The sequence below is a fragment of the Rhinolophus ferrumequinum genome, chromosome 2, assembly GCF_004115265.2.
Source record: "Rhinolophus ferrumequinum isolate MPI-CBG mRhiFer1 chromosome 2, mRhiFer1_v1.p, whole genome shotgun sequence".
Lineage (NCBI taxonomy): Eukaryota > Metazoa > Chordata > Mammalia > Chiroptera > Rhinolophidae > Rhinolophus > Rhinolophus ferrumequinum.
In genome coordinates, this window is record NC_046285.1 from 78,861,028 (window position 1) to 78,886,685 (window position 25,658).

At 43.8% G+C, this 25,658-nt stretch overlaps 1 protein-coding gene across 14 annotated transcripts; it reads left to right on the forward strand.

The window, feature by feature from the left end:
* The first annotated feature begins 1,280 nt into the window (after nucleotides 1-1,280).
* On the forward strand, nucleotides 1,281-18,980 carry B3GALNT1 (beta-1,3-N-acetylgalactosaminyltransferase 1 (globoside blood group)). 14 transcript variants are annotated; one of them, XM_033122142.1, is made up of 6 exons: nucleotides 1,281-1,886; nucleotides 3,333-3,411; nucleotides 5,534-5,620; nucleotides 11,962-12,003; nucleotides 14,044-14,135; nucleotides 16,874-18,980. In XM_033122142.1, the coding sequence occupies exon 6, from the start codon at nucleotides 16,908-16,910 to the stop codon at nucleotides 17,901-17,903; it is 996 nt and encodes a 331-aa protein (XP_032978033.1). In that variant the 5' UTR covers nucleotides 1,281-1,886; nucleotides 3,333-3,411; nucleotides 5,534-5,620; nucleotides 11,962-12,003; nucleotides 14,044-14,135; nucleotides 16,874-16,907; the 3' UTR covers nucleotides 17,904-18,980. The 14 variants fall into 14 exon arrangements, with proteins under 14 accessions (XP_032978033.1, XP_032978039.1, XP_032978018.1 ...); XM_033122148.1 differs by lacking the exon at nucleotides 11,962-12,003 and adding an exon at nucleotides 13,777-13,926; XM_033122127.1 differs by lacking the exon at nucleotides 11,962-12,003.
* The last annotated feature ends 6,678 nt before the right edge of the window (nucleotides 18,981-25,658 follow it).

Below are 25,658 nucleotides of genomic sequence, written 5' to 3' on the forward strand. Positions count from 1 at the left end.
TCACAAGACCTTGTAGAATGCATCACTGCCTTTACCAGAATTATCTACAGGAACTCTAAGTGGCCCAAACTCCACAGAGACCAGAATTTTACTGTTCTTTGAATGAACTAGTATTTAACTAAACGAAGCATCTATCTACCATTGGATGATCTGAAGCCGTAGGTACCAGAATGATCCAGATGATTATTCTACCCACCTAGGAAAACTGATTTGTAACCTGTGTTCTCTTTGCAGGGATCTAAGACTTTCTCCTCCAAAAAGTTCCAAAGTCACCACCCCACAGAATACCTATTAACCTCAAAAGGGAAATTGGGCTTTATAACAAAGAAATCTGAAAGACACTTCAGATTTCGGTGATCATTGATACTGGGACAACCTAACATGCATTTATGAATTAAAATTATGTGCTTAATATGTTCTTCCTGATGGCAAAAAGTATGAAGAGCATCTTGGAAAGTAAGAAGGATTCTTGCCATCTAATCAAACATCTCAACCTTCCTTCTAGCTTACCAGAAATTAGGGTGCCAGAGAAAAAGTTAAATGATATCAGGAGGCAAAAAAGGTCAGGCAAATCGAGAAAGTAGAACCCTCTGTGATAACTAGCCTAACCTCTTTAAAAAGTTAATGCCATGAAACAAAAAAGATGGAGGATTGTGCAGCATTAAAAGAGACAAACATAACAACAAATGCAATGCATGAATCTTCACTGGACTATTTTTCTACAGTGCCAACATATGACTTTTTTTGACAAGTGGATAAACTTGTATACAGTATATATTAGGGGATGTCAAATTATTAAACTTCTTAGACATGATTTTCTTACCTGGTTGTATAGAAGAATGTCTTTGTCTTTATTCTTAGGAGATGAAAGCTGAAGTACTTAGGAGAGCGCCAAAGAAGGCAGTTACAGCAAAATGTTGTTATGCACTCTTGGAGGAATATATATGAGTGTTCACACATATGAACTATTCTTTCAACTTTTCACACAATGGTGCTGGAGCCAAGCTGTTCACAGTCCCACAGCCAAGCAGCCACAATGGGGAGCTGTTTGCAGATGGCACTCTTCCAGGGGTACTAAGAAAGAAGAAAAAATATTTCTGGATTAATTCAAGCACCTCCACCCAAAGACTAGAATGACCACAACCCATTTGGCTAACACCCAGGGCCCACGCCTGAAAGCTTCTCCACTCCTTTTAGGTTACTTAATTGGTGCCAACTAGGGGTGGGGCAGACCTTTGAATTTTCCAGACCAAAGGAAAATTTCGAGAGGCATTTCCTGAGATCACACAACTCCCCAGGACTCCTCTTTCTAGGGCAGACCATTGTAACCCCGCTGTATTCCCACCCTTCATTCTCCATGGATTCTAGAAAGTGAACGCGCATTTCTTCTGAAAGAACAAAAAACTCTCCAACGTTTCTTCTTGCCTTCATAGCTCCATGAGGATTTTAGTACCAAGTGAATCCGTATATGACTGCCTTGAAGGCGTATATTTACTCAACTTGGAAACAGTGGCAGCAAGCAAAGAGGATCGATCTTAAACAGAAATCTGCGGGAGGTCTCCACTAAACCGCCTAACCTCTGCCCCTCAAGTGTAAAATGCATACCTAATACCACGGTGATGGTACTGCTAGGTGACCGCGAGGGTCGAGAGCGCGCGCCCTGGCGAGTGTGTAGGGCTGCGTGCCGCGGCTCGCGTGAGGCCGCGCTCGTTGGGGCGCAGGACCCGCGCGTGCGTGCGAGCGAGAGAGCGAGCGAGCGAGCGAGGGGCTCCGGGCCCTGGTGCGTGGTCTGCGCGCGCCCGGCCGTGGAGAGGGTGCGTGTGCGCGCGGAACGGGAGAATCGGCCACCGCCCGCGTTCGAGCTGGCTGCGCGCCGCCCGCGGAAGGTGAGTGAGAGGCAGGGGCAGTGGGGCGGCCCGGAGGCTTTGGAGACCCCGGGGCCGGGTGGCGGGCGTGGTCCTGGGTCCCGCTTCTCCGGGGACCCTCCCCCCTCCTGGACACCGAGACCCGGTGGACACCGAGGCCGGGCCGCTGGCGGGGCGGCTCCGCCCACTCCTTCGGCCCTCTCCGGGAGCGCGGCCCGGGTTGCGCCACATGCAGCCGCGCCTTGGGCTGGGGTCTCCGAGATGAACATCTGCTCGACCCGGTGAGCGCGGGAGCAGGGGCCCAGCGGGGCCGTGGGTGATGCGGAGGAGCGCCGGGGCGCATGGTGGACCCAGGCCGCGGTTGCTAGGAGCACACTGTCGGCCCTTCTGTGCTCCCGGGCGCAGCCCCCACCCTCCTGTCGATAGCACCGGGCCTCTCGCGTAGCGATCTCGGGGAGCTGCGGGGGCGGTCGGGGGTGGAGAGGGCGAGGGCGTGGGCCGCGGGATGGGGAGAAGACCGAGATTGTTTTGGTGTTAGTGGATTCCCCAAAAGGCCCGAGGCGAACGCATTCCCTTGCTCAAGGGAAGGGCCCAAGAACCGAATTGTGTGGCAGGGTTCAATTGTGGGAGGAATGTGGACCTAAAGAGAAGAATGGGCGAATTGGGCAGAGAGGGAAGGAAACCCATAGTGGTTACATGGTTTGTAAGAGGCGAAATTAACGAGTACATATATACAAGGCATTTAAAAAAAAATCTTAAAGGTGCGCTGGAGTCTCACTTTCCCAAACGGTAAGGAATGGTGCCAGCAGCAAGCAACGGTTTGCATTCCATATTCCTTCTCTTCCACTCCTCTCTGCTGGACTAGGAGGCATATTGGCAGAGCAGACATGGTTTTCTTAACTCTGTATTTTGCACATAGTGCCAGCGTTTAGGAGGTGGCTGCTTTGTCAAAAAGAGCTACTACCAATGAACAAATTATTCTTCTTCTTATTATTATTATTATTTCTGTTTTCAGAGATAAAAGATTTGAGTTCACAGTCTTCCAACTGGCAACAAGTTTGTATTTTAGCTTTCCCCAGGCGGCTTAGACAGAGGCAGGGTGCTGATTTTTTGCTCTCAGAATGTCTGATGCCTGGTAAAAGCGCAAATTGACCGTGGATCAGTCTAGAGAAAGGAACTACTTCAAATTAAGAGATGAGTTTATGACTCTTAGTTTTTTTTTCCCTTCTACACTAGAAGGTTCATTCAAATGAATAGCCAAATGTAATTCCAGATTAGATGCATGAGGTGATTTGAGAACAAGGAAGAAAAAGAGAGATCAAGGCTTTTCCAAAAATGAAGAGTGCAGATATATAATAATTTTCTCCTATAACCACTTGTTAGGTATAGAACATTGATTATACATGTTATAGTGCTCATTGTTCTTACAATACAGGCATATTCTTTTTCTGTTCTTCTGTTCAATAGTTCCCAGCAAATCTGTTTTAATTAAAGCATGGAATACAGAAAACAACAAAGAACTTCAGCTAGTGCTGAGATCCTACACGTAAGTTCATCTTCTTTTAATTTAGAAATTATCCTAATTGATCAAAATTGACCACAGTAGTCTGGTTTAAAAAATTTTAACGGTCATTTACACAGCTGAAATTTTGTTGTATATTGTAGTATATTTCTTTCCCCATAGGATTTGATGAGGTACAAGACTTAATTAAGGTCTTCTAAATTACTGAAAAATATATATATTTTTAAAAAGTGAATTATTATTAATATACCATGGTACCTCTGGGAAACTTAACTATATAAACTTATTGGGGGTCATAATCAACTTCAAGTTCAGACTCAACTCTCTTCATCCCTACGAAAAGACTACAATGGATATTTATTTTCTCTTTTCCTTCTCCTTCAAATGATTTGCCTTCTCTGTGCCCAGTCTCCAGCTCTGTTCTGTCCACCATTGAATGATACAGTTAAAATCCCATTTTAGGAAATGCCTTTACCCTTTCACAGCTATGTAATGTTCAGGCCAGATATGCTCTTCTCATGTAGCTCTAAAAGCTGTCATTGCTCATCCCTGCTCACTGTGTGGTAGATAACCATACAGTATAAAACCATACATTCATGAAAGAAGTCAAATGTGTGGGATCACAGGGTGCTCTTAAATGACCTTGCACAACAGATGCATTCAAAAGTTGCAGTTCGTTTAACAGCTGGCAAATATCTCGTTTGGGATAATGAACAATGGTTTTATTAAAAAGTTGGATATTATAAATATTGTGTGTGTGTGACATCAGAGCTTTTGGCACATTGTGAATTAGAGGAGAGGGTGAGATGAGGGTGATGATTTGTAGGGCGCACATCTAGATGAGGTGAGATGAAGCCATAGAACATTTGTAGGGTAGGACCCTGAGAGGCTACAGGATGAAAGATTTGGCTACGGAGATATCTTGTGCCTCTTGAAGCTCTGATAAATTAAGGAATAAAAATCAGAAAGCTAAGAGTAGATGATCAGAGTTTCCCATTCTGTGTGTGACCCTGAATACAGGTAGTTAACCAGAAAGCCGAGGCCTTTTGTTGTCCTCTTGATAGCATCCACAGCCCAGGTTAATAATTATCAGCCCTACCTGTCCTCCGGGAAACATTGCATGTAGGAAAGAAGTTATCCGCACTAGGACACAAAGTTATCCGCAATAGGACACCCGTTTTAGTAGCATGGCCCCATTGGGAGCATGAGGAAACAGAAGAGAGACCTGGGGAGATTTTATTGATGTTCTAAGGTATGCCATTTCATATGGTTAGAACGAACACTTCAAACCAGCAGCCTGTTTTGTAAATAAAGTTTTATTGGACCACAGCCATACCTATATATGTAATATTGTCTGGCCCTGTTTTTACTACAAAGGCAGAATGGAGTAGCTGGGATAAAGACCATATGGCCCACAAAGAAAATATTTGCTATCTGATTTTTTATTTAAAAAAAAAAAAAAGTCGCACTCTTGGGCTAGAACACAGAATTCTGCTGAACTCCCAAGCTGTGCTTGGACAGGCTCTTTTAATTTGGAATAAAGAAGTGTACTGCTCCTGTTAAAACATTTCACAGGTCTGCGGCCACCTACCCCCCCCCCACCCCCCCAGTGTGACAGGGCTCAAACCATGTCTCTTATCTGTTACTATTTTGGTAACAGACTTGTTTTCAAAGGTTGAGTTACCCACTTACTTTAGAGAAAGAAGTATAATTGACTCTTATTCTTAGTATTAAATAGTTCCATTCTCTAAACTGATACAAGTTCTGTAATTTGCACTTTAATTGAGCACCCACACTTTCTGAGAGTGCAAACTCAGCTCTCTACCGTAGAGGCTGATCGCTAATTTGGAGACATTTGAGCAGTGAGGTCTCCCCTTCGTCTTCTCCAGGTGAGCTTTCCTCATTGCATTTAGTCTGAAACTTGAAGTCAGTCGTGAACCTTCCTCGTTGCTCTGATGGAGTGTCAGCAACTTGAGGGCATCTTCCCCATTGCAGCCCCAGCCTGACACAGACCCAGCATACCAAGTGAAGGAAGGAGTGAAATGTACCAAATGGTAAAGCTGCTTGTAACAGAGTCAGGCACTCCAACTTTCAAGTCAGCCTTCTGCCATTCTGCCTGATCTGAGTGATCTTTGCCCTGCCCCAGTTTTCCTAGCTTGCCCGGACCAGCCATCCTGCTGCCTCTTCCCACACGCTGCTCTGTCATGGCGCTCTCTCAGACCTGAATGCAGAGGTGAGTCCACTTTTTCTCTCCTCTTTGCTCCCTGCCCAGGAATCTCAAAAGACTGGGATAGGGTGTCACGCTGGGCTCTTCTGCAGGCGGGCACTGTGCTCTGGAGAAGGAGCACAGCATTTAGAGGTGGGCTGGAGTTTTGGTTCCAGGTTTGCCTATACTTGGAGGTCTCTGCACAGGTCTCTGAAAAAATGGGATGATAACATTTATTTGTGCTTTGTAAATTGCTATAGAAGTGATACAGAAGTGATACAGATACCTTTAAAAAAAGAAGCATGTTCTTTTGTTGGCTATGATACAGCTAGGGCAAAAACAAAACAAAAATTGCGGCTGAATTTTCCTTCTCAGGTCCTGCTACTTTTGGCTGCTCCTCATTTTCCTTAGCCCAAAGACTACACACCACACCACCAGAAATGTATAATTTCTATGTGTTGTTATTCCTGCAAGAAAGTAAGAATTTTGTTTGCAAACAGTGTTTGTCATTTTAAAATATGTTTTAAAAAACCCAGGTGTCTTCTACTTCAACACACAGAGACAGGAAGCTTTTACTTCATAAGGTTTGAATGAAAGCCTTCTCCCAGACATCTTGGAATACGCCTGCCAGTGGTAGTGTTGCGCCCAGCGGGGTTGGGAAATGGTAATGGAGGGTTAAGTATTTATACTCACTGTCGATTAACACTTATCATGTTTCCCCAAAAATAAGACCTAGCTGGACAGTCAGCTCTAATGCGTCTTTTGGAGTATAATAGTATAGTATAAGAGCGGGTCTTATATTAAAGTAAAATAAGACCCGGTCTTATATTAATAAGACCGGGTCTTATATTAATTTTTGCTCCAAAAGACGCATTACAGCTGATTGTCCAGCTAGGTCTTATTTTGGGGGAAACAGGGTAAAACTGGAACAACCGTGAAGAGTTGTGCTTAATGTGGGGTTTTTTCTTGAACTCAGTGAATACTTAAGATTTATTCTTAAAAATTGAACAGTTTAAAAATTGCATAAAAATGAAACCTTTTCTACATACTGCATTTTAAACATTATGAATAACAAAGTCATGAAATCTTAGAGTTGGAAGCGACCTTAGAAGTTACCTAAAATAACTTAAAAATCAATGAGGAATTAATTTCATGACGTTCCTGCCTGCCACTTGAAGATTTCCATTGGTGAGAAGCAGCCCATTCTAGAAGTTTGTATTAGACCCTCTCACTAATTTTTATCTTTGGGTTTCCATTTGCTTTCTGGAGTTGATACTGACATATTGTTCACAATGTTTGAAAGTATCTACCACAGCCCTTCTGAGCTTTTGTTCTCCCCAGAACAGAATATTCCCCAGTTTCTTCAGCCACTACTTCATCTAGTCCTCGTGGGAGGTGATACACCAAAACATAAACTGGGTTACCCTCCTCTGAATTATATCTCACTTGTCCTTGTAAAAGGTAACATATATGTAGCTATGGGATAAGGACCCCTTTTGCTCAAATGTTTTTCCTATTTTTTGTATCTGAGAGTATATTAGGGCTTATGGGGTATGTGTGGGGGCACGCTATAGTATTCACTTGCAGAAGTTCTGTTAGCACTGTCAGTCACTCACCAGTACCTGGAGAATGCGTTCCGTGTGCCCACACTGTGCCAGATGCCGGGGACACACGGCGGTGTGCAGAAATGACGTCATCTGCACTGGTGATGCTGGGCCTGAGAGGCGTCCTAGCCCAATCCCCTGGAGTTCTGATGAAAAACGCAACTCTCCAAATTCAGTGACTTGCCACCCGCCTCCCCAGCTGTTAGAAACAAAATCCTTGTCTCCTGATTCTCCAGCTATTCCTTTACATCACCACCTTTCTTCCTATTGAACTCCTAGGCAACTGAAACCTTAGGTCTTTTTCTCTTAGGCTAATGTTAAAATGATCCCCCATCCTGCCCTGGTGCGGTTTGTTTTTTGAACTTGGATAGCAGACAGTAAATTTGTTCCAACCTGTTGAAACCTTTTTAGATTACATCGTGTAATGAATTTACTGGGGGTTTTTTCCTGCGTTTTCTTGTCCATGAAATTGAATAAGTCTGTATACGTTTGTCGTTAATAAGAAATGTTAAACAGGAAAAGGCTAACGATAGGGCTGTAATCAAACCCTAGAGATTTTCTCTCAGGTTGACAAAGATGCTCTAACAACCTTGGAACATAAGCAGAGGGCAGGTCTGGGGCTGTGTTGGTCAACACTGTATTCTCACAGTCCAGCATGAGCCCAGGAAATGTGTGGTGAACAAATGACTGCATGAAAAGTACACTGTCTATGATGGATGAGCCAATTTTGAAACCATCGAGGCACTGTCCTTGGACTCACGTTTTTCCATTTTGTTCAGAAGGACCTTGCAGTGTCCTGTCGTCTTCAGTGAGGTTTAATTCTTGTGTGTTATCTCAGGCTTCCCCGGATCTGGTCCAGGAACTCGACTGAAAATGCGGATGAGGTTAGTCAGATGAAAAGATCTTAGTGAGTCCTGTTGGCTCATGGTGGTCGTTGCTTTTGTGTCTAAATGTCCACTGATGTTTGCAGAAGCTCAGCCACTTATTCAGGGATATTCTGAATATAAATTCATTTACTATCTCCAGCAATGCCTTCATTTCTGAAAAGTGTACTTGGAAGGGGAGACTAGTTAAAAACCGTCTGGGTGAGAATTAGGAGCTGAGCATGATCTGCTCGGAGATTGAACCATGGGTGCGTTTAGGATTTCCCCCTTTTTAAAGCCTCTCCTTGGGCTCTGACAACCCTTCATCCCTGAGGAGATCAGAGGTGCTGTCCTACGTGGAGGAAAGGATGAGAATGCCAGGCCAGCAGGGTAGAAACAAGAAGGAAGTGTGTGTTGCAGTGCAGTGGTCGCCCCCACCTAGGCGGTGAGGACCTGGGTTCCCAGCCCTGCTCGCTGTGACCCTAGTGAGCAGGTCTCCAAATCTCAGTCTCCTTAGCTGACAGATAAATGTCGTAATAATGGGGCTACCACGTAAGGTGGTTTTGATCGTGAAACAAATGGAAGTATGAAAAGTGCTTACTACAGTACGAGGACCAAGCTGGGGCTATTGCTAAAATACGGAGAGAGGGGAGTGTGACAAAATGAAGTAGAAAGCAAGTTCTTTTTAGTGAAAACCTGTTTGCCCTGACAGGTTAAAGCATGTTTTATTTTTAATCATTATTAGGCAAATTAGGCAAATATAGCAGTTCCAGTTCATTCAATAAATAAAATTTGATTCTCTATTGTATATCCAGCTGCGTGCTTCAAAGTAAGAAGAAATATGTAAGCCTTATCTAATATACATAGTCCTTAAAGTAGCTTGATGCCACTTGGATGTCTCACACCTTAGTTTGAAAAGGGTAATGTGTTTTGTAGCCTTCCTCCAGTGGCTAGAAGTTCCTGTTGTAGGCCTTTGGACATTACAAATCATGGCCAGAAAAATAATGTGATTGAGTTATGGGAAGACTGGGGGGCAGGAGGGGAGCATGTATGTGGAGGAGGAACCCGAAAAGTCCCCATTTGGTGCTGGGCACGGCTAATGGTAGTTCCTGTGGGCTTATGTGATCAGGAGAGCATAGCATTAGGGATTTTAAGATCCCGGAGGAAATGTAATCCTTGGACTCTAAAAGAAGGCATACTGATTTGGAGGGAAAAGGTGGAGCGATGAAGGTTTATTTATTTGCCTGCATGAGTGTGTCATAGAGCATATGCTGTCATGTAAAAGAGATTGGGGACTGGCAGTGAGGTTTGTAAATGGAATGAATGTGGGCAAATAAAAGTTGGATGGAGCATATAGTGTGGACTTCAATAATAATAGCAGAACCATCTACTTAGCTCTTACTGGGTGCCACCCACATCCTAACTGTTTAATACGTTATTTCATAAAATGTACTTTCTGATCCAGGAGGCCTGGGCTGGGCCTGAGGTTCTGCTTTGCTAACACGCTCCCAGCATGCCTTGCAGTGCACGTGGAGGGTCTGGAGCAGCACGTTGGAGTCACCGAGGAAGCTTTACAAATACTGCTCCCTGGGCCTCTCTACCCCCTGAAACTCGGACTCAGGTGGTCATGTGTGCGTCTTTGTGCCCAGAGGTCTTTTTCAAGTTCTTCAGGAGATTATAGTACGCAGCAAAACTTGAGAACCACTGGGTGAAATAGGAAGAGAGAAGCGAGAAGTTGCGGTTAAACGTCACTGTTTGTGTTTACTTCTAATATCAGAGGGATCCGAATGGTAGTTTTGTATTGCTTTATGAATTAATGTGCTCGGTTTGAGAGTACTACTAGGGAAATTCTCCTCAAGAAAGAGTATTGCTATGTGGTCCCCGCCTTTACAAGGAATAGCACATGATTAATGTGTGTAATTATGATTTGTGTCAAACTCAATACACATAGGACCATTTTTAGTCATTTAGAATTTCCACTCCTTTTTCAGTATTGTCTTATATGTAGAAGAAAAGCTGGAATGTCGAACAGTTGCCAGTAGTTTAGTAATTATCTTTAATAACACGTTTTCTCCTTGGATGACCCTGAATCTAGCATGCTTGATTTTCATTGAAGTTTAATTTTTGTTTTTTTCCTTTTAAAATGTACATGGTCATAATCAGTTAGGCCTATAAGAATAGGGGGGCTTTGCAGTCAAAGATGGCTGAAGAGAAGTAAGCATGATCTAACAGAAGTTCGGGAGTTTACTTTTGGGTTCAATTTCTTGGGAATACTTTCTCAATATAGTAAGTGGATAGAAGCACATTACCTGACCATTTGCACAGTATTCAAATGTCCAGCAAGCACCTACTGTGCGCTGGGCACTGGGGATATGGCAGTGAACAAGGTGGGCAAGGGGATGTTCCCCTCACGAACCTCACTTTCTTGTGAAGGGAACAGACCATAAACAGATAGACAGAAAATTCCAGATCGGGTGAAATGCTGTGGAGAGAATAATGAGCAATGTGATAGAAAAGAAGGGCTGGTGAATGACTTGAGATAAGAAGAGGTCAGGGAAGGACTCTCCTAAATGATGTTTTGCTGAGACCTGCAGCGTGAGAAAGAGCCAGACTTTTCAAGAACCAGCTTCTTAGTTAGCAGGAGAGCACCTGCTGCCTCCCCGAGGGCGGGAAAGAGTTTGACATATTCAGGGAGCTGAAAGGAAGCCATTGTGGCGGGAATAGGAATGGCAGGAGGCCGTGCCAGCAGATGAGCTGGGGGCTGTGTCCTCCTATGGAGTGACAGACCTGATAGGCCTTCGTTAAAAATGTTAACAGTTACCTTTATGCTTTGTCTTTGTGCCTTTTTTTTTTTGCATTCACAAAATTTTCTCTAATGAACATACACATTACATTTGCAACTAGAAAACTTTTCACAGAATTTTAAAATAATTAAATTTGCTTTCTCTTTGCAGAAAATAACGTTTTTGCATCCCAGAAAATAATTTCAGGTTATTTTTGCTTTAAAAAATTGTACCATTGCATTAACTTTTTGTTTCTCTGGAGTCCTTGCAGTTTTCCTGATTCCTGCATGTTGCCTCTCCTTCACTCCCAAAACATTTATTTCCTAGTGCCCAGCATGTTTTTGATGCAAAAATAAAAAGGTCTATATCTGCATGAATGATTAGTTCTTAGCTATTAACTGTTGTTAATACTTCAAAATTCAGGTTTTAAGAGCAGTAATATTCAGTCTTTCTGTTTAAAGACAGTAAAGCTGTGATGCTTTCACAGTTCTTATCAAGGTTCAATGATTGCAGGAAGTTAGAGCCCACCCAGAGCAGGTCAAGAGGCTTGCAGCAGACTCCCTCAGATAGGAAGGTCGTGGCCAGGAATGTGAGTTTTAGAGTCCTGTTTGATTTTTGTCTCCTCTACTTAGGAACCTGCGACTTTGGGCTAGCCATGGACTGTCCCTAAGCCTTACTTTTCTTACCTATCAAATGAAAACAGTAACTGTTTTAAAAGTGCCTTGATTTGTGGGCTTTCTTGAAGATTACATGAGTTAGTGCCTGGCAGCACCTGTTGGTGCTCTCATCATGACTGGGGCAGCCAAGGGCTGGCATGTCGTGTGGATACCTGCCAACACTGACTGCACACAGTAACCAGATATGCAGAATGACTGATTGCATTGCCAAGCTTTTGTAATGTTTCTGTGGAACTGTAACAAAAAGAGAAGTACACAAGTTAGAAGACGAAATAGAACATGGCCAGAAAGTCCCTGGCAGCCTCTCCCAACTGTATTCCCTCCTCCTCCCAAGGTGACCCATGTCCTCGATGCCAACACCATAGGTTCCTTTTGCCTGCATCTCAGCTTTGTGTAAACTGGAATCATAATGTCTCTTCTTTATATGCCCGATTTCTTTAGCTCAACGTTCTGTTTGAGAGATTCTCCATGACGTCATGCGAGGTTTGTTTTCATTTTGTATAGAGTGCCGTTCTATAAGTTTATTTCTCTCTTCCACTGTGGGTTGTTTCCAGGTTGGGGCTGTCATAAATAGTGTGCCATTATGAACCTTTCTGAACACTTTTGGGTGTCTTTATGTACATACACATTGTTGAGTGTGCTAGGAGTTGAGTTGCTACATCGTAGGCTACGTATGTGTTCAGCCTTAGTGAATAACACGGACAAGTTTTCCAAAGTAATCAAACCAATTGGTTCAAAAAACTTCTTTTACTCCAAACTGGTGTTAAATTTTTATTTATTAATTCACACAAACTAGTTTCTCAATTCAATGAGTGCAAGATGGTCTAAGACAGGATTTCCCAAATTGTAGAACTCCAGTCCTGCCAGAGACTCTGAAAATTAAAATAGGTCCTTTATTCAGGTAAATTGGAGAAACATTGGATACATAATATATCCTCTTCTGAGAAAATGTACATGAACATTAAAAACTCTGAGGAGCTCTTTATTAAAAGATCATTGTTTGAATCAATGATTTCCAATTTTTCTGGTCCACAGAGCCCTTGTAAGGCTAAAACACCTGTAGATAAGACATTAGATACAGCCTGTGACTGGCCTGTGCGATGTCTCTTGAGGACAGTGGTTTCCTTTGATGGTTAGAGGATTGGCCGTTTCATAATTTGGAAGCTAAGTTCCGTCTCTGGAGGTTTCCTGGGCTTTTGTGTGATTTGAGATGTTACCTCATCTGTTGTGGATCAACCACCAGATCAGCGAATAATTACTGGTGACCTACTGTGTACCCAGCCTTGCACAGGCTTGTGGGATGAGAGAAGATTTTCCTCTTTTGCATAACATACATGGCGTAGAATCCAGGTGGTGAATACATGTGTAGTTATATAATCCCAAATTTATCTTTTATAAAATGGACATTATTTTTAAATTATAATTTATTTCTTGCTAGTGATATGTGACTTATTTAAGAAGTCAGTCTTAAAAGAATGGTCTACTTCCCTGTTGGGCCTTTTTGTATTCTTCCAGTCATCAGTGTTTTAGGATCTTCTTTCTGTCCCTCCCCTTGCACATGGGATTTAAAACAAGGTCAGGCTCACAGAACCCACTGCTCAGCCGTCCTCAGCAGGCCCCTCTGGGCTGGGAGACGCGCTGCCCTGTGCCCCCCCAGTCAGAGCGTGAGCCAGTGCCAGAGAGGAGGCCAGGCCACTGATTGCTGTGACATCGGAGTGTGTGCATTGGTCCGCGTGCCTGTGTGTCACTGAACTTGAGAAACTACTGAGGGCTTTCTGAGCTGCCTGGTTAAATGTTCTCCCCATAAACCTGTAAGGAATTGAATTGGTACTGTGATGCCTAATTTATAGCTGAAAAAAGAAACTTGTATGAAGTTAAATTACTTCCCCAAGGTCACACACCATTAAGTCTTGCAGCCAAGATTTAGGGTAGGCCGTCTAACTCTAATAGCCAGACATTTTCATGATGCTTTTTCTTTCTTTCTTTTTTTTTTTTTGATAAATACAAAGAAAACTATAAATATAAGAGAATGCCTCTATTTCCATCACCTTGAATTAACAACTAATATCTCACAGTACCTTTGGCTCGTCTGTTTCCTCTTCTCACCACACGCCTCCTTCCTTTCACACCAACACCCACGCTGCTGAGTGTGGAAGGTATTCCTGCAGGCCCTTTAAAAAATAGCTATTGAAACAGGATTAAAGAGAGGACAGCAGCACAGTGTCTCTTAGAAGCTTCGTGTTTCACTTGTTACAGTGACCCCTGGTTCCTTATGGGGGAGTAGAACTGTCATGGAGTAACAAGGCACCAGCTGACGTGAGCACTTAGACATAGGTTTTAAGTCCTGAATACCAAGTGCCCTTCTTCCAGGACGAAGCCAGGAACTCTGAATCCTGTGGACCCGCGGTATTTTTTTTTAAATTTTTATTTCAACGCATGTTCCTAGTTCAGAAGGGAATGGGGGATCCTTTCCCCTCTTTGTTCCATATGTAAATGCTGTCATGTTTGTTATATACATTACAGAGATTTCAAGCATTATTTTTGACTGCTCCTTAACCACTGAATGTTCAGTTGGTGAAACTGAAGGCCTTTCACTCCGAAAAAATAAAAAGAAGGTAAGAACTAGAAATGTATTCATGGTTTTGAAACCTACTTTTCAAGTAGTAAGAATTTATCCAGATTATTTCTTTAGAATACTCCCTTTTGATAATAAAAATCAATTTAGAGACACAAACAGGATGGAAAAGATGCCAAGGGTAGAGCACAGCTGGTGATGACAGCCTCTGATTGTCGAGTAGCGAACACCAGCCAGATGCTTCGCACACATTATCACTAATTTGTGCAGTATTAACGTCTTCAGTGTAGGCTTGAGGAAACTGAGGCCCCAACATGATAAATAGCAAACCCATTTTCCCTGGTTGGTAAAGGAAAGAGCTGGGTGTAGACTCTGGTCTCTGCCCTTAGAGCCACCTGTGTTTTGCACAACCGGAAGTCTGTTTTGGTCAATCCTTAAAAGGCCTTTCCCTCCTTTTGGACTAGATAGTTCCTCTTCGTTTTACTGTTGCTTTATTGTCCTTGTGGGTCTGTGAGCAGTAGACATTATAACCACAGTCACATTTTCCCACGTGGAAACCATGGCTTGTAGAATGCATAAAAGATAAGTTTTATAATAACGATTTGCTGTTTTGCATTTTTCCCATTATTGAAGTGTAACAGAGTTTCTATTGTCTTTATGCAATTATAAATGACTCCCCTACTCAAGACACTTTATCCTTCTGTTCATCCAAAATTTGTTATAATGTGCTGATTTGTTAGGACGAGACACAAAACTGCCGTCTGACAACTCTAGTAAGAAATGTACAAGTTGTGATGGCTGAGGTGTAAATGCAGCCCTATAGGGTTGTGCAGTGTCTAGTAGCCAGGTGAGGAGAAAATGGAAGAAGATGGTAATTAGTTCCGTAATTCTCGTCGCAGGGCTCTTCTGTTGCTGGTTTTTCCAGGAGCTGGCTATGTAAGGCTAGTAATGGGGGGTAGGAGGGTAGGGTGTGGCGTACACAGACCTACATTTTATCCCTCTACAAATGGAAATAGCGTAGCAAACAGTTCAGTGTTCATTGCACTCCTGCTATAGGCTGCGCTCTCTCTTGCACTTTGACTATTGTGAAAAAAATGTTCTTTGCCCACGAGGTCATAGAACCTAAGTGGAATGGCAAGACACATACACATGAAACCAAACTGGAGAGGTTTGTGAAAACATTGCATTGCATTTTGTGATTTAAAGTTCAGAAAGCATTAGAAATAAAGATTATTGTGGCCAGACATACTGTATTTTGCAGTGTATAATGCACACTTTTTTGCCCAAATTTGTGAGGGAAAAATAAGGGTGTGCATTATACATGCATAGTACTAATTCTGTATCTATGTAAATGTTTTCAATTCTTTTATTTATGCTTATGAGTTAAAAGTGTAACTCTGGAAATCAATAATGATATCCGTATGCAAAATAATACCCTGAAATACAATAATCGGTTTTGTTGAATTTACAACAAACTTGCAACGACGAAGAGTTCTTGGCCTTCTAGGATGCTTAAATATCATAAATTTGTTACCGGTACATAAAATTTCTTGTACCTTATATCTGTTCTTGTGTTTTGTAATTATTTGTTACATAAAATTTCTTGTACCATAATATGTTAAAAAATAAATGCTAAAATTCCTTAATAATACAAAAACAAGTACCTAAATGTAAACAAATAAAAATTTGAATTAAAAAATTAAAATGAAAGATTTGTTTTCTCTGAAAGTTTGGGCCAAAAACGTGTGTGCGGATTATAGATGGCAAAATACGGTAATCATGGCAGGTAAGAAAGGATAAGGAGCCTCAAGATCTTATCATTTTGATATGTATTAAGAGGCAGAAGAGCAGTGTGTCCAAAGATCTAAGATTGACCCAAAGTGGAACCCTTGCTAGACCAGCCTTCCCATATGATGACCTTAATGTACGTCCTCCATAGCAAATTCTGGGTTTCCAGGAACCTTCTCCCCGATGATTGTGGGTGAAAGGGCACCGTCAGAAGTCTCCTCAGCCTGCCCCTCATGTTGTTGATCTGTCCCTTATTCTGAAGTCCCGTAGCCTTTAAGCACCTGCTATCCAGACAGCATTGAGTTCAGCCAATGAGGTGTAAAAGATGGGCTGGGGTGTATTTTGGGCAACTACAGGCTATTTCGTAGTCTGAGAATTGAAAAATTCCAGATTCATCTGTTTGCTGTCTACTGGACTTACGTCTACTAAAGAGTCTCTACCTTTATCTCACCTCACATCAGCAAGTCACCACAAATAATTATAGCTACTGAGTTTTTCTTACTCCAGATTTGTTAGAATCCCTATCAGATCACGCAGTTGAGAAAGACCCTTGGTGTATTTGGACATGTTGCTGGTACTAGCTCCTTGCATTAAATCCTTTACTTTTTCCTACTGGTAAAGAGAAGTAGTCTTTTTGTTTTTTTATTGTAGATTTGTGTTTTAAACCTGCCCCACTATTCATCTCTTTCTGTCCCTCTGGACATTCAGGACAAAATTATATTTCAACAGTTATTTATGTCAAACAAGAGGTACTAATTTTCCAAAATAGTCAACAATATGTTTTTAACCTTGATCTAAAAAGTTAAAATACATTTTTGGTTGTTGGTAGCCATTTGCTTACAGTTAAATAAAATTAATAAGATTCAGGTCAGGATTTGGGGTTTTGTTTGGAGCTTTGTTCTACTCTTTCTCTTTAAGTGGATAATTGGATGTCGTTTGTAAATGTTTTGGGGGGTGGATTACTAACTGGGTCTTTGCTAAATCTTGCAGAACCTGAGCGTCACGTGCTCCCGAGCCGCTGTGGATGGCCCTGGCTCTCCTGACCACCCTCCCCAGTAGGATGTCACTGAGATCCCTCAAATGGAGCCTCCTGCTGCTGTCAGTCCTGAGCTTCCTGGTGATGTGGTACCTCAGCCTACCCCACTACAACGTGATAGAACGCGTGAACTGGATGTACTTCTATGAGTATGAGCCGATTTACAGACAAGACTTTCGCTTCACACTTCGAGAGCATTCAAACTGCTCTCATCAGAACCCATTTCTTGTCATCCTGGTGACCTCACATCCCTCAGATGTGAAAGCCCGACAGGCCATTAGAGTTACTTGGGGTGAAAAAAAGTCTTGGTGGGGATATGAGGTTCTTACATTTTTCTTACTAGGCCAACAAGGTAAAAGGGAAGACAAAGTGTTAGCATTGTCCTTAGAGGATGAACACCTTCTTTATGGTGACATAATACGACAAGATTTTTTAGACACATATAACAACCTGACCTTGAAAACAATTATGGCATTCAGGTGGGTAACTGAGTTTTGCCCCAATGCTAAGTACATCATGAAGACAGACACTGATGTTTTCATCAATACTGGCAATTTAGTGAAGTATCTTTTAAATTTAAACCACTCAGAGAAGTTTTTCACAGGTTATCCTCTCATTGATAATTATTCTTATAGAGGATTTTACCAGAAAACCCATATTTCATACCAGGAGTATCCCTTCAAAGTGTTTCCTCCCTACTGCAGTGGGTTGGGTTATATAATGTCCAGAGATTTGGTGCCAAAAATCTATGAAATGATGAGTCACGTAAAACCCATCAAGTTTGAAGATGTTTATGTCGGGATCTGTTTGAATTTATTAAAAGTAGACATTCATATTCCAGAAGACACAAACCTTTTCTTTTTATATAGGATCCATTTGGATGTCTGTCAACTCAGACGTGTGATTGCAGCCCATGGTTTTTCTTCCAAGGAAATTATCACATTTTGGCAGGTTATGCTAAGGAACACCACATGCCATTATTAATTGGACATTCTGCTAAAAACCTAGAGGAGGACAGGGTTCTTTGTGGAAAGCGTGGTACTGTAAAATCTCCGATGGAAAACTCACAGGGAGGTCACTGTGCTGGCTTACGTGGGACTAAAACTCACGAAGAATCCATAGGCTCAAGACTGCAGGGTTATACATGTGATATATTTTGACAGAAATCAGTCAGGCCCTTTAAAGATGATATTCAAAGGAATTAAACATAAAGGAATGTGAAGGATTTTGTTAATATGAGGACCAAACAATTTGAACATGGTATATCTATAGACTAGAACTTCTTAAAAGGGTTTCATTGAACTATAAGCTCATTAGTCCATAACAACAAAGCAGTGTGGCGCTCTATTTAATGAACAGTCTAGTCAGTTAAGGATTTTGTGTCTCTTAAAATGGGTTACCAATTTTTGGAAATACGTAGTTCCATGTTAAAAAAAACTAGAATTATACCAAACAAAATTTCATCTGGTTTTGGTCATTCAGGAGGTACCTCAAGATGTTGCAGTATGTTTATTATTTAATATTATTTAATACTGTTCAGAACTTTCTGGGTGTTTGAATGTTGTGATTGTTTCAATACTGTAAACAGAATAGTGAATCACCCTTTATATTTGAACTTTTTTCCAGTTACTTCACTGATGAGTTTATTATTGATAGTTCCACTAAGGTAAAGTATTTGGTCATTATTGCGTATCAGTAATCTCTTTGACTTTGATAAATATTTTACCATGGTAATACAGAGAAGAATTAAAGAAAGAAGATCTGAATTGTTGTCTTGTTTTTAAAAATATAATCCCTAATGTTTTTAGATGTCACTTCACTTGTCTCATTTTCCACTTGGGAATTAGGAATAATATAGAATGCCAGGCAGTAGGTTTCCTTTTGGAAAGGACTTTAAAGGCAGGAAAGACAGAACCTGATGGCCTGAATACACTGAAGAGTATCGTCTTCCAGTCCCTGAGTTGGAAAGAGAAGACTAAGGATTCGAGTTACGGGATCAATCTGCTCCATGTGTTTTCTCATTAATAATCAATTTGAGAATAAAGAGGAAAAAACTAAAAACAGTGCTATTCTGTTCTGATTAGTTTCAGATCAAGAGGAAAACCCTAATGTGTGGTCTTAAAATCAAATCTGGTTTGTCATGTCTTGGGGGAGCACATTTATTTATTCGTAGGAGTGGCGATGTGTCTTGTTGATCTGCTACTGTAGGGACAACTGATTCCTTTTTTTCTGGATTACATGATGGCAAATGATCAAGCCCTTTGGCAGAAAACACAATTGAAAGTATGTAATCAGCTCTTGTCATACACAAATAATAATAATACTCTTACAAGAAAAATGTTCAATTAGAACTATTGTGTGTGAGTCTCTGCGACAAGGCTATTTTTGTTTCCCCAGCCTCAGACCTGATCCAGTTACAGAGAAATCAGTGAAATATTCTATGGAATCCTTAGCCCTTGCTAATCCTTATTCATATAGGAGTCACTTTATTTCAGAGAAATGGTTATTTTTGTGGTATGATTAGGATTGATCAATTTTGTAGAAGTTTATATTGATCCATGTTTAGAAAGCTAACTCAAATTTTTGAGAGAACTTATAAAAAATTCCCTTCAACTTAAGACAAAAACACACATGTAGAATGTGAATAATCGCCAAATTTCAGATTATTCCTTCTCAACTAGAGATTGGTGGCTAAAAAAGGTTGGGTCATTTTTTTTTTTTAACTACATGTTTCTTAGTAGTTAAGCTTCCAGATAGAAAATATTAGTGTAATGATGGGACTCAGCTTCCAGCAGGTGAACACAGGATGTGGTGAGGCCAAAAAGGAACGACAACGGAGCCACAGGGGGTTCATAACACTGTATTCTCGATGGCAGCTGGTCGACACACAAGAAGCAAACATCTGCCAGTACCCCAACAAGGGGTCTTCCTGCATCCATCTCGCTGGCAGCGGGCGAGACACAGGAAAAGTCCCCACATGACCCGCGTCATCTACAATCCGCGCTTGCTAATGTAGCCACGGCAGTTCTATACAAAACAACAGTAGCTAATGACCAACTGTTACAGCTGACAGCCAACTAATAACGGAGCCAGCACCTTTGCAGGTGAGGCCGAGCCTAGAAACTGCTCTCCTGGGACTCTGTCCCAACACTCCAACCCTCCAGGCTCTCGCCTCACAACCTATGCAAGCGTCTTCCGCAAGGGGCCCTGTACTAGGGACCTGAAGGTGGATGCTTCTGGGCACAGCCAGGTTTCCCGGGCACCGCCAGGCTCACAGACAACGGGTGGTCCCAGTGTGCCAAATCCTGGGCTACAAGCCCATGGCAAACATCCCCAGATCCACCACATATTGGTACATTCCCAAGCAAACAGTCGAGCGGTCCATCATGTCGGGTGGAAGGTGCTGCAGCGTGCACAGGTGGCATCACCTTCTTCAGTTCCCTATAGTCCACAGTCATTCGCCAGGGCTGTGCATTGTCCTCACCATGTGTGCCTTCTCCAGTTCTAATAGCGTACAGCCAACTCCTCCTGCCCCCCCCCCAGGCGGAACTCACACTATAACCACGCGCCAGGGCCGGGGCAACACAAGGTGGGTGGTGAGCATGCCCACATCTCACCGCCTTAACCACCGGGACCCAGAGGCAGAACAGACAGTTCCATGCCGATCTGACAAGATGACTGATGGGCCACACCAGTGAAAGCGTGGGCCCAATCCACCAGGGCCAGGCGGGATGCCTTTACCCGGTTGCACTGCCCACCATAGTCCACAGCAGCTGGCGGCCCTGGAAAGCACTCTGGCTTCCCGTGCAGGAGGGAACACTCCACACCTACTCCAACAACAGCAGCTAGTGGCCCCTCAAAGTGCTCAGGGTTCCTGTGCAGAAAGGAACACTCCACATCTGCATCCACGAGGGCAAGGACTTGCCACACACTTCTGCACAAGGGGCCGAACCTGGGGGTGAGGGACGACTTTCAATCTCACCCACGTCTTCCGCCACGGATTCCCGAGTGGCCTCTGCCTCAGGCCCTCTGCCAAGGAGCCCCTCCTCCAGCTGGCGTTGGAACCTGCAGCGCTTCCTGCTGGGACTGCAAGTCCCGCATCCGGGCTGCTTCAGCAAGCACTTCCCAGCCCACAGGGCCACAACGACCTTCGCTTTCTCCAGCCTCTGGTCGGAAAACCATCCACGTCCCCCCACCCCTCCACTGGGGGCCAGCTCATGGGAACAGCGGCCACACCAGGCACCACATGCTGTGTGGGGGACACGTCCTCCGCCCAGGGGCAGACGACTCCGTTACCTGACCGGGATCCTTCTCACAGCTCCAGGTGTCCGAGTGGGTGGTGGCCCTGGTGTACGGTGTCCGAGACTCTGGAAGCCCATGGCAGCAGCGGACCACCAAAAAGCAGGCGACGCCTGCTACGGCCAGTAGTGTGGTATGCCATCCAGAGGCTCGAGAGGACCACCAATTCACTGGGGAGTCGTGTTTCTCCCAGGCAGATCGCATTTCCTGCTCACGCCGGGCTCCTCATGGGCTTCCTGAGACTGAGTGTTCATGCGCACAAACTGCTCCACCGCCCCGCGGAGAGCTTTGGCCGGCACCGTACCCTGCTCGCTGCGCCAAGTGTAATGCAGGGTATCAGCTCTCGGCAGGTGAACACAGGAGATGTTGAGGCCAAAGAGGAACAACAACAAAGCCATAGATCGGGGGTTCATATCACTACATTATATTCTCAATGGCAGCTGGTGGAGACACAAGAAGCAAACATCCGCCAGTACCCCAACAAGGAGTCTTCCTGTACCACAGTCTTGATGGCAGCAGGTCAAGACACAGCAAGGAGGATCCACAAGATCTGCACCATCTGCGCTTGCTAACGTAGCCACAGCAGTTATATACAAAACAATAGTGGCTAATGGCCAACTGGTTACAGCTGATGGTCAACTAATAACCGAGCCAGCACCTTTCCCTGTGAGGGCAAGAGCCTGGAAACTGCTCTCCTGGGACTCCGTCCCAACAATTAGTCAATGGTGTTATTAAAATCTTGGCCTCTGATGTTTAACCACATAAACGGCCTTTTTTATTTTCACTCATAACAAAAATTAATACTGAAGCTTACCTTAGGCTAATTCTCTTCCGTCTGCCACAGCCCTGCCATCCCCTGGTCTTACACCGTCTTTCTGCCTCGCTCTGTTACTTTGTGTGCCCATAAGCATTGAGTTTGTGACCCATGGCACATTAGCTTTTGCCAGATTATGCTGCAAGAACAGCTGCTGTGTTTTCTTTCTATCCACATTGCACACACTGGTTGCCATCACTGGCTACGACCCTGTTACATGTATCTTCGCATCTTGGGACCCAGGCTGAAAGGCAGCCCCTGCCTTGAACATGCTGTTCTTGTAGAGGGAAGGAGGGAAGAGCTGGTGGAAACACATTGGTGTATGCGTCCATTGACCAAAGCAAATTTCATACCAGACCCAGTCAGTATGTATTCTCACAGGAAATAATGCAAGTCACGTGGCAGGCCAGAATGTACTGTTCTACAGGGTGGGGAATGGGTAGTTGGGTACAGTAATAAAATCGGCCCCCCCCTAGGGTATGAAAGGGGCTCAGATGTGCACTTCTGAGGCTGGCTCGAGAGCACTTGGCGCCGGTGCTTTGGGCCCTTCCCTGAGAGGGCTGCCCCTTCACTCTCCTTAATCTTTCCCTCGCTCTACCCTGCACGGTCTTGGCATTATCATGTCCCATCAACGCACGAGATGCAGAGTGGCCAGAGCCGAGCTATTTATAACAACAGCATTTCTGAGCACGAGGTTGGGGATAAAGCCCTTTTCTCTTGAGGTCTGCTAGGCAGTTATTGCAGGATGGAGGGAGAAAGGGATTGGAAGGGGGCCAGGTTTGGGAGGGAGAAACGGTGAATCTGAGAAATGTGGCAGGCCCATTCTGCTGTCTTTGGGGTTCTTCTACCCTTGAGTCCACCGGGAATTCATCTTTATATACACACAAGCCAACTCCTGGGTCTTGTGTGAGCTGAGGACTTAACTCACAGAGACCCCCTCTCTTTCCATCAGCTTCTTGATTATCCCACGTGTGGTTAATGGGGGAACAAACCCTCAAGGAGTCTATCAAAATAGGTGTCATGTGCCATTGGGAGAGGCACAAAACCTGTGTTTGGATAGTCTTTGAGTTCTGAGTATGGACAACACAGCCAGGGGTAGTGAAACAGAGATTAGAGCTGGGAGAGAGTTGGAAATGGTTTCCAAACTTCTCTGCGATAGGGAAAGTGGTAAAGAAACTCATGTACAATGTTCAATATTCCAAACGCTGAGAGGAGTCATACAGTCACTTGAGGTAAGGTTGCTCAAGCTGAGGAAAATGTTTCTGTTGGCTAGAATTTAATCAACTGAGACAGTAGCTATGGTCAGCTGATGCTAAACAAGCTTTATTGGGGTTGTTTTTGACTAATAGAATGGAGACACTGAATTATACTTTCGTAAGTGCAGAGCCATGGATGGTGGTTTGTTGAGAGGGAAGAACAATGAGAGGTTCAGTAGTGCCATGTGACTTCTCCAAGGTCATTGGTCAAGCCAGGACTAGAATGTTCCAGGTCCAGATCCACTGCTGTTCCCTTACTGCCCCTGAGTTAGGTTGGAGGGCCTCAGGACGAACTCCCTCATTGGAATTGTGGATATTTCCAGAAAGCATTACCCCTGACTCAGAACCGAGAGTGTGAGGAGCCAGGCTGTAGTTGCCAAAGGATTTAAAGATGTGGCTGCTGGACATCTTGGGGGAATGACAAGGACACACTATAGGGCAAGATGCCAGTGGGCAGCAGCAAAGTGAGAAAAATGGGTAGTGATTCCTCCGTTGTGGGCAAGTGCTGTCCCCAGCAGCAGGTTCCCTGTATGACACGTCCCTGTAGCCGGGCCCCAGCCGAGAACACTGGGGTCTATGATGACATCATACAGTTTGCTGCAGCTACATTTCAAAATAAAAGTGTGTCCTCAGTACATGGCTTGGGGGCTTGCCTGTGGAAATGCCTTGGGCAGTGTAGGGGACAGGGATTCTGGAAGGGGACGAGGGCCATGACCAGTGCGACAGCTCCAAATAGAAGCTGTGGTCTTTATACCACAGGCCTCCACTTGTTTCCTACAATTTCAGTGAAAGGGTATCAATTACCCAAAAGAAAAGAACTCAATAAAATGACATTATTGCAACCCTCAAGCGACTGGTAGTGGGGAATATATTTACTTGCCATTTCAGGTCCCAATGCCAGAAACACTAAGGTGGGCTCTCTTGTTCTTCAGGAAGCCTACGCGGGCTGCCTGGGTTTGAACCAAGGCCTCTCTGATTACTAGCTCTGGAACCTTGGGCAAGTCACTTTACCTTTTTTGTGCCTCAGTTTCTTTGCCTACAAAAAAGTAGAAAATGACGCCTACCTCATAGGGTTGTTGGCACATAGTAAATGCTATGTAACTGTTGTTATTGTTTTTGTTATTGATGAAAAACTGCTTCTGGACTTCTAACATAGTATTTCCGAATCTGTCACAGAGAATCCACACTTTGTACCGGCTGGAGAAGTCATTTTAAGGCATGTTGTAAGCTGAGGTTCTCGGGGCCCCCCAGCCCCGCTGCAGCCCTGCCCACCCAAGTTGAACGCAGACGCAACTCTCCCAGTGCTCTGGGCTTGATGTCCGTCTCCATTCACTGCTCTCCTATTCCTCTGTCACGTCCCTTACTTCCCACTGCCCCAAGCCTGAACTCAGCACCAGGCCTGGGAGAATGGAGAGAAGGGAAGAAAGGCAGGTCGGCCATCTCTGGGCCTCTGATACAGTCTCTGCCAGCCAAGAGATGGAGTAGGAGGATCCAGGCTGATTGCACAAGTTTCTTTTCTGGCATCTGTGGAGTGATAAGTGGCCTGTCCCCTTCCTAGATGAGGCCACCAGGTCCATCCCATGAGAAGGAAGTCCAGTTAGCAGATGGTTCTTTCAGTCTCCAGCTGCAGTGCCCTGGTGACTGCCAGTTTCAGAATGGGGAATCCTTCCTTTTGTAACCAAAGAGAACCCACTCCATCCCACACTCTGTCATTTCCCATGGTGTGGGAAGGCTCCCCGACCCCAGCCAGGTGAGGACTCTCTGAGTCCTTGGCGGATGGCTCTGAGCTTCAGACTCAGTCATAATGCTTCAGGGGAGAGGGACGTTCTCTAGTAAAATGGTGAGTCAGGTGGTGTGTGCCCTGGGGAAGGACATGGTCACAGTGGGCATGGCAAAAACAGAACATAATGAGAAGAAGGGAACGATAGCGGATTTATGGGCCTCAACTTGAGGAGAGAGAGCATTTCCTACACTGCAAGTGGTGTGTAAATTATCAGATGTTTCTGAAAGTCAATTTGGCAGTTTGCCTTTCAGCATTCATGCCCTTTGTCTCAGAAATTTTGCTAGGACTCTTTCCTAAGGAATTGATCAGAGATGTTCATTGCCATGTTCTTTATTTTTAAAAAAAAATTAAAAATCTCTCAGTGTTCAACATTGAGAGAACATTGATTCAATTTCAGTGTTGTTCTAAGTTCGAATATAATACAGCCATTAAAAATGTTTGTCAAAACTTTTTTTGTCACGAGCCTCACTTTATTTAAAATAAAGTTTGAGATTGTGTGCAAATGTGTGCGTGTAATGTGTTCTGCACTGTGTGTGCCCAGATCCTTCCAAATTCTCCAGCCGTCCTCTCCCATCAATATCCAAATA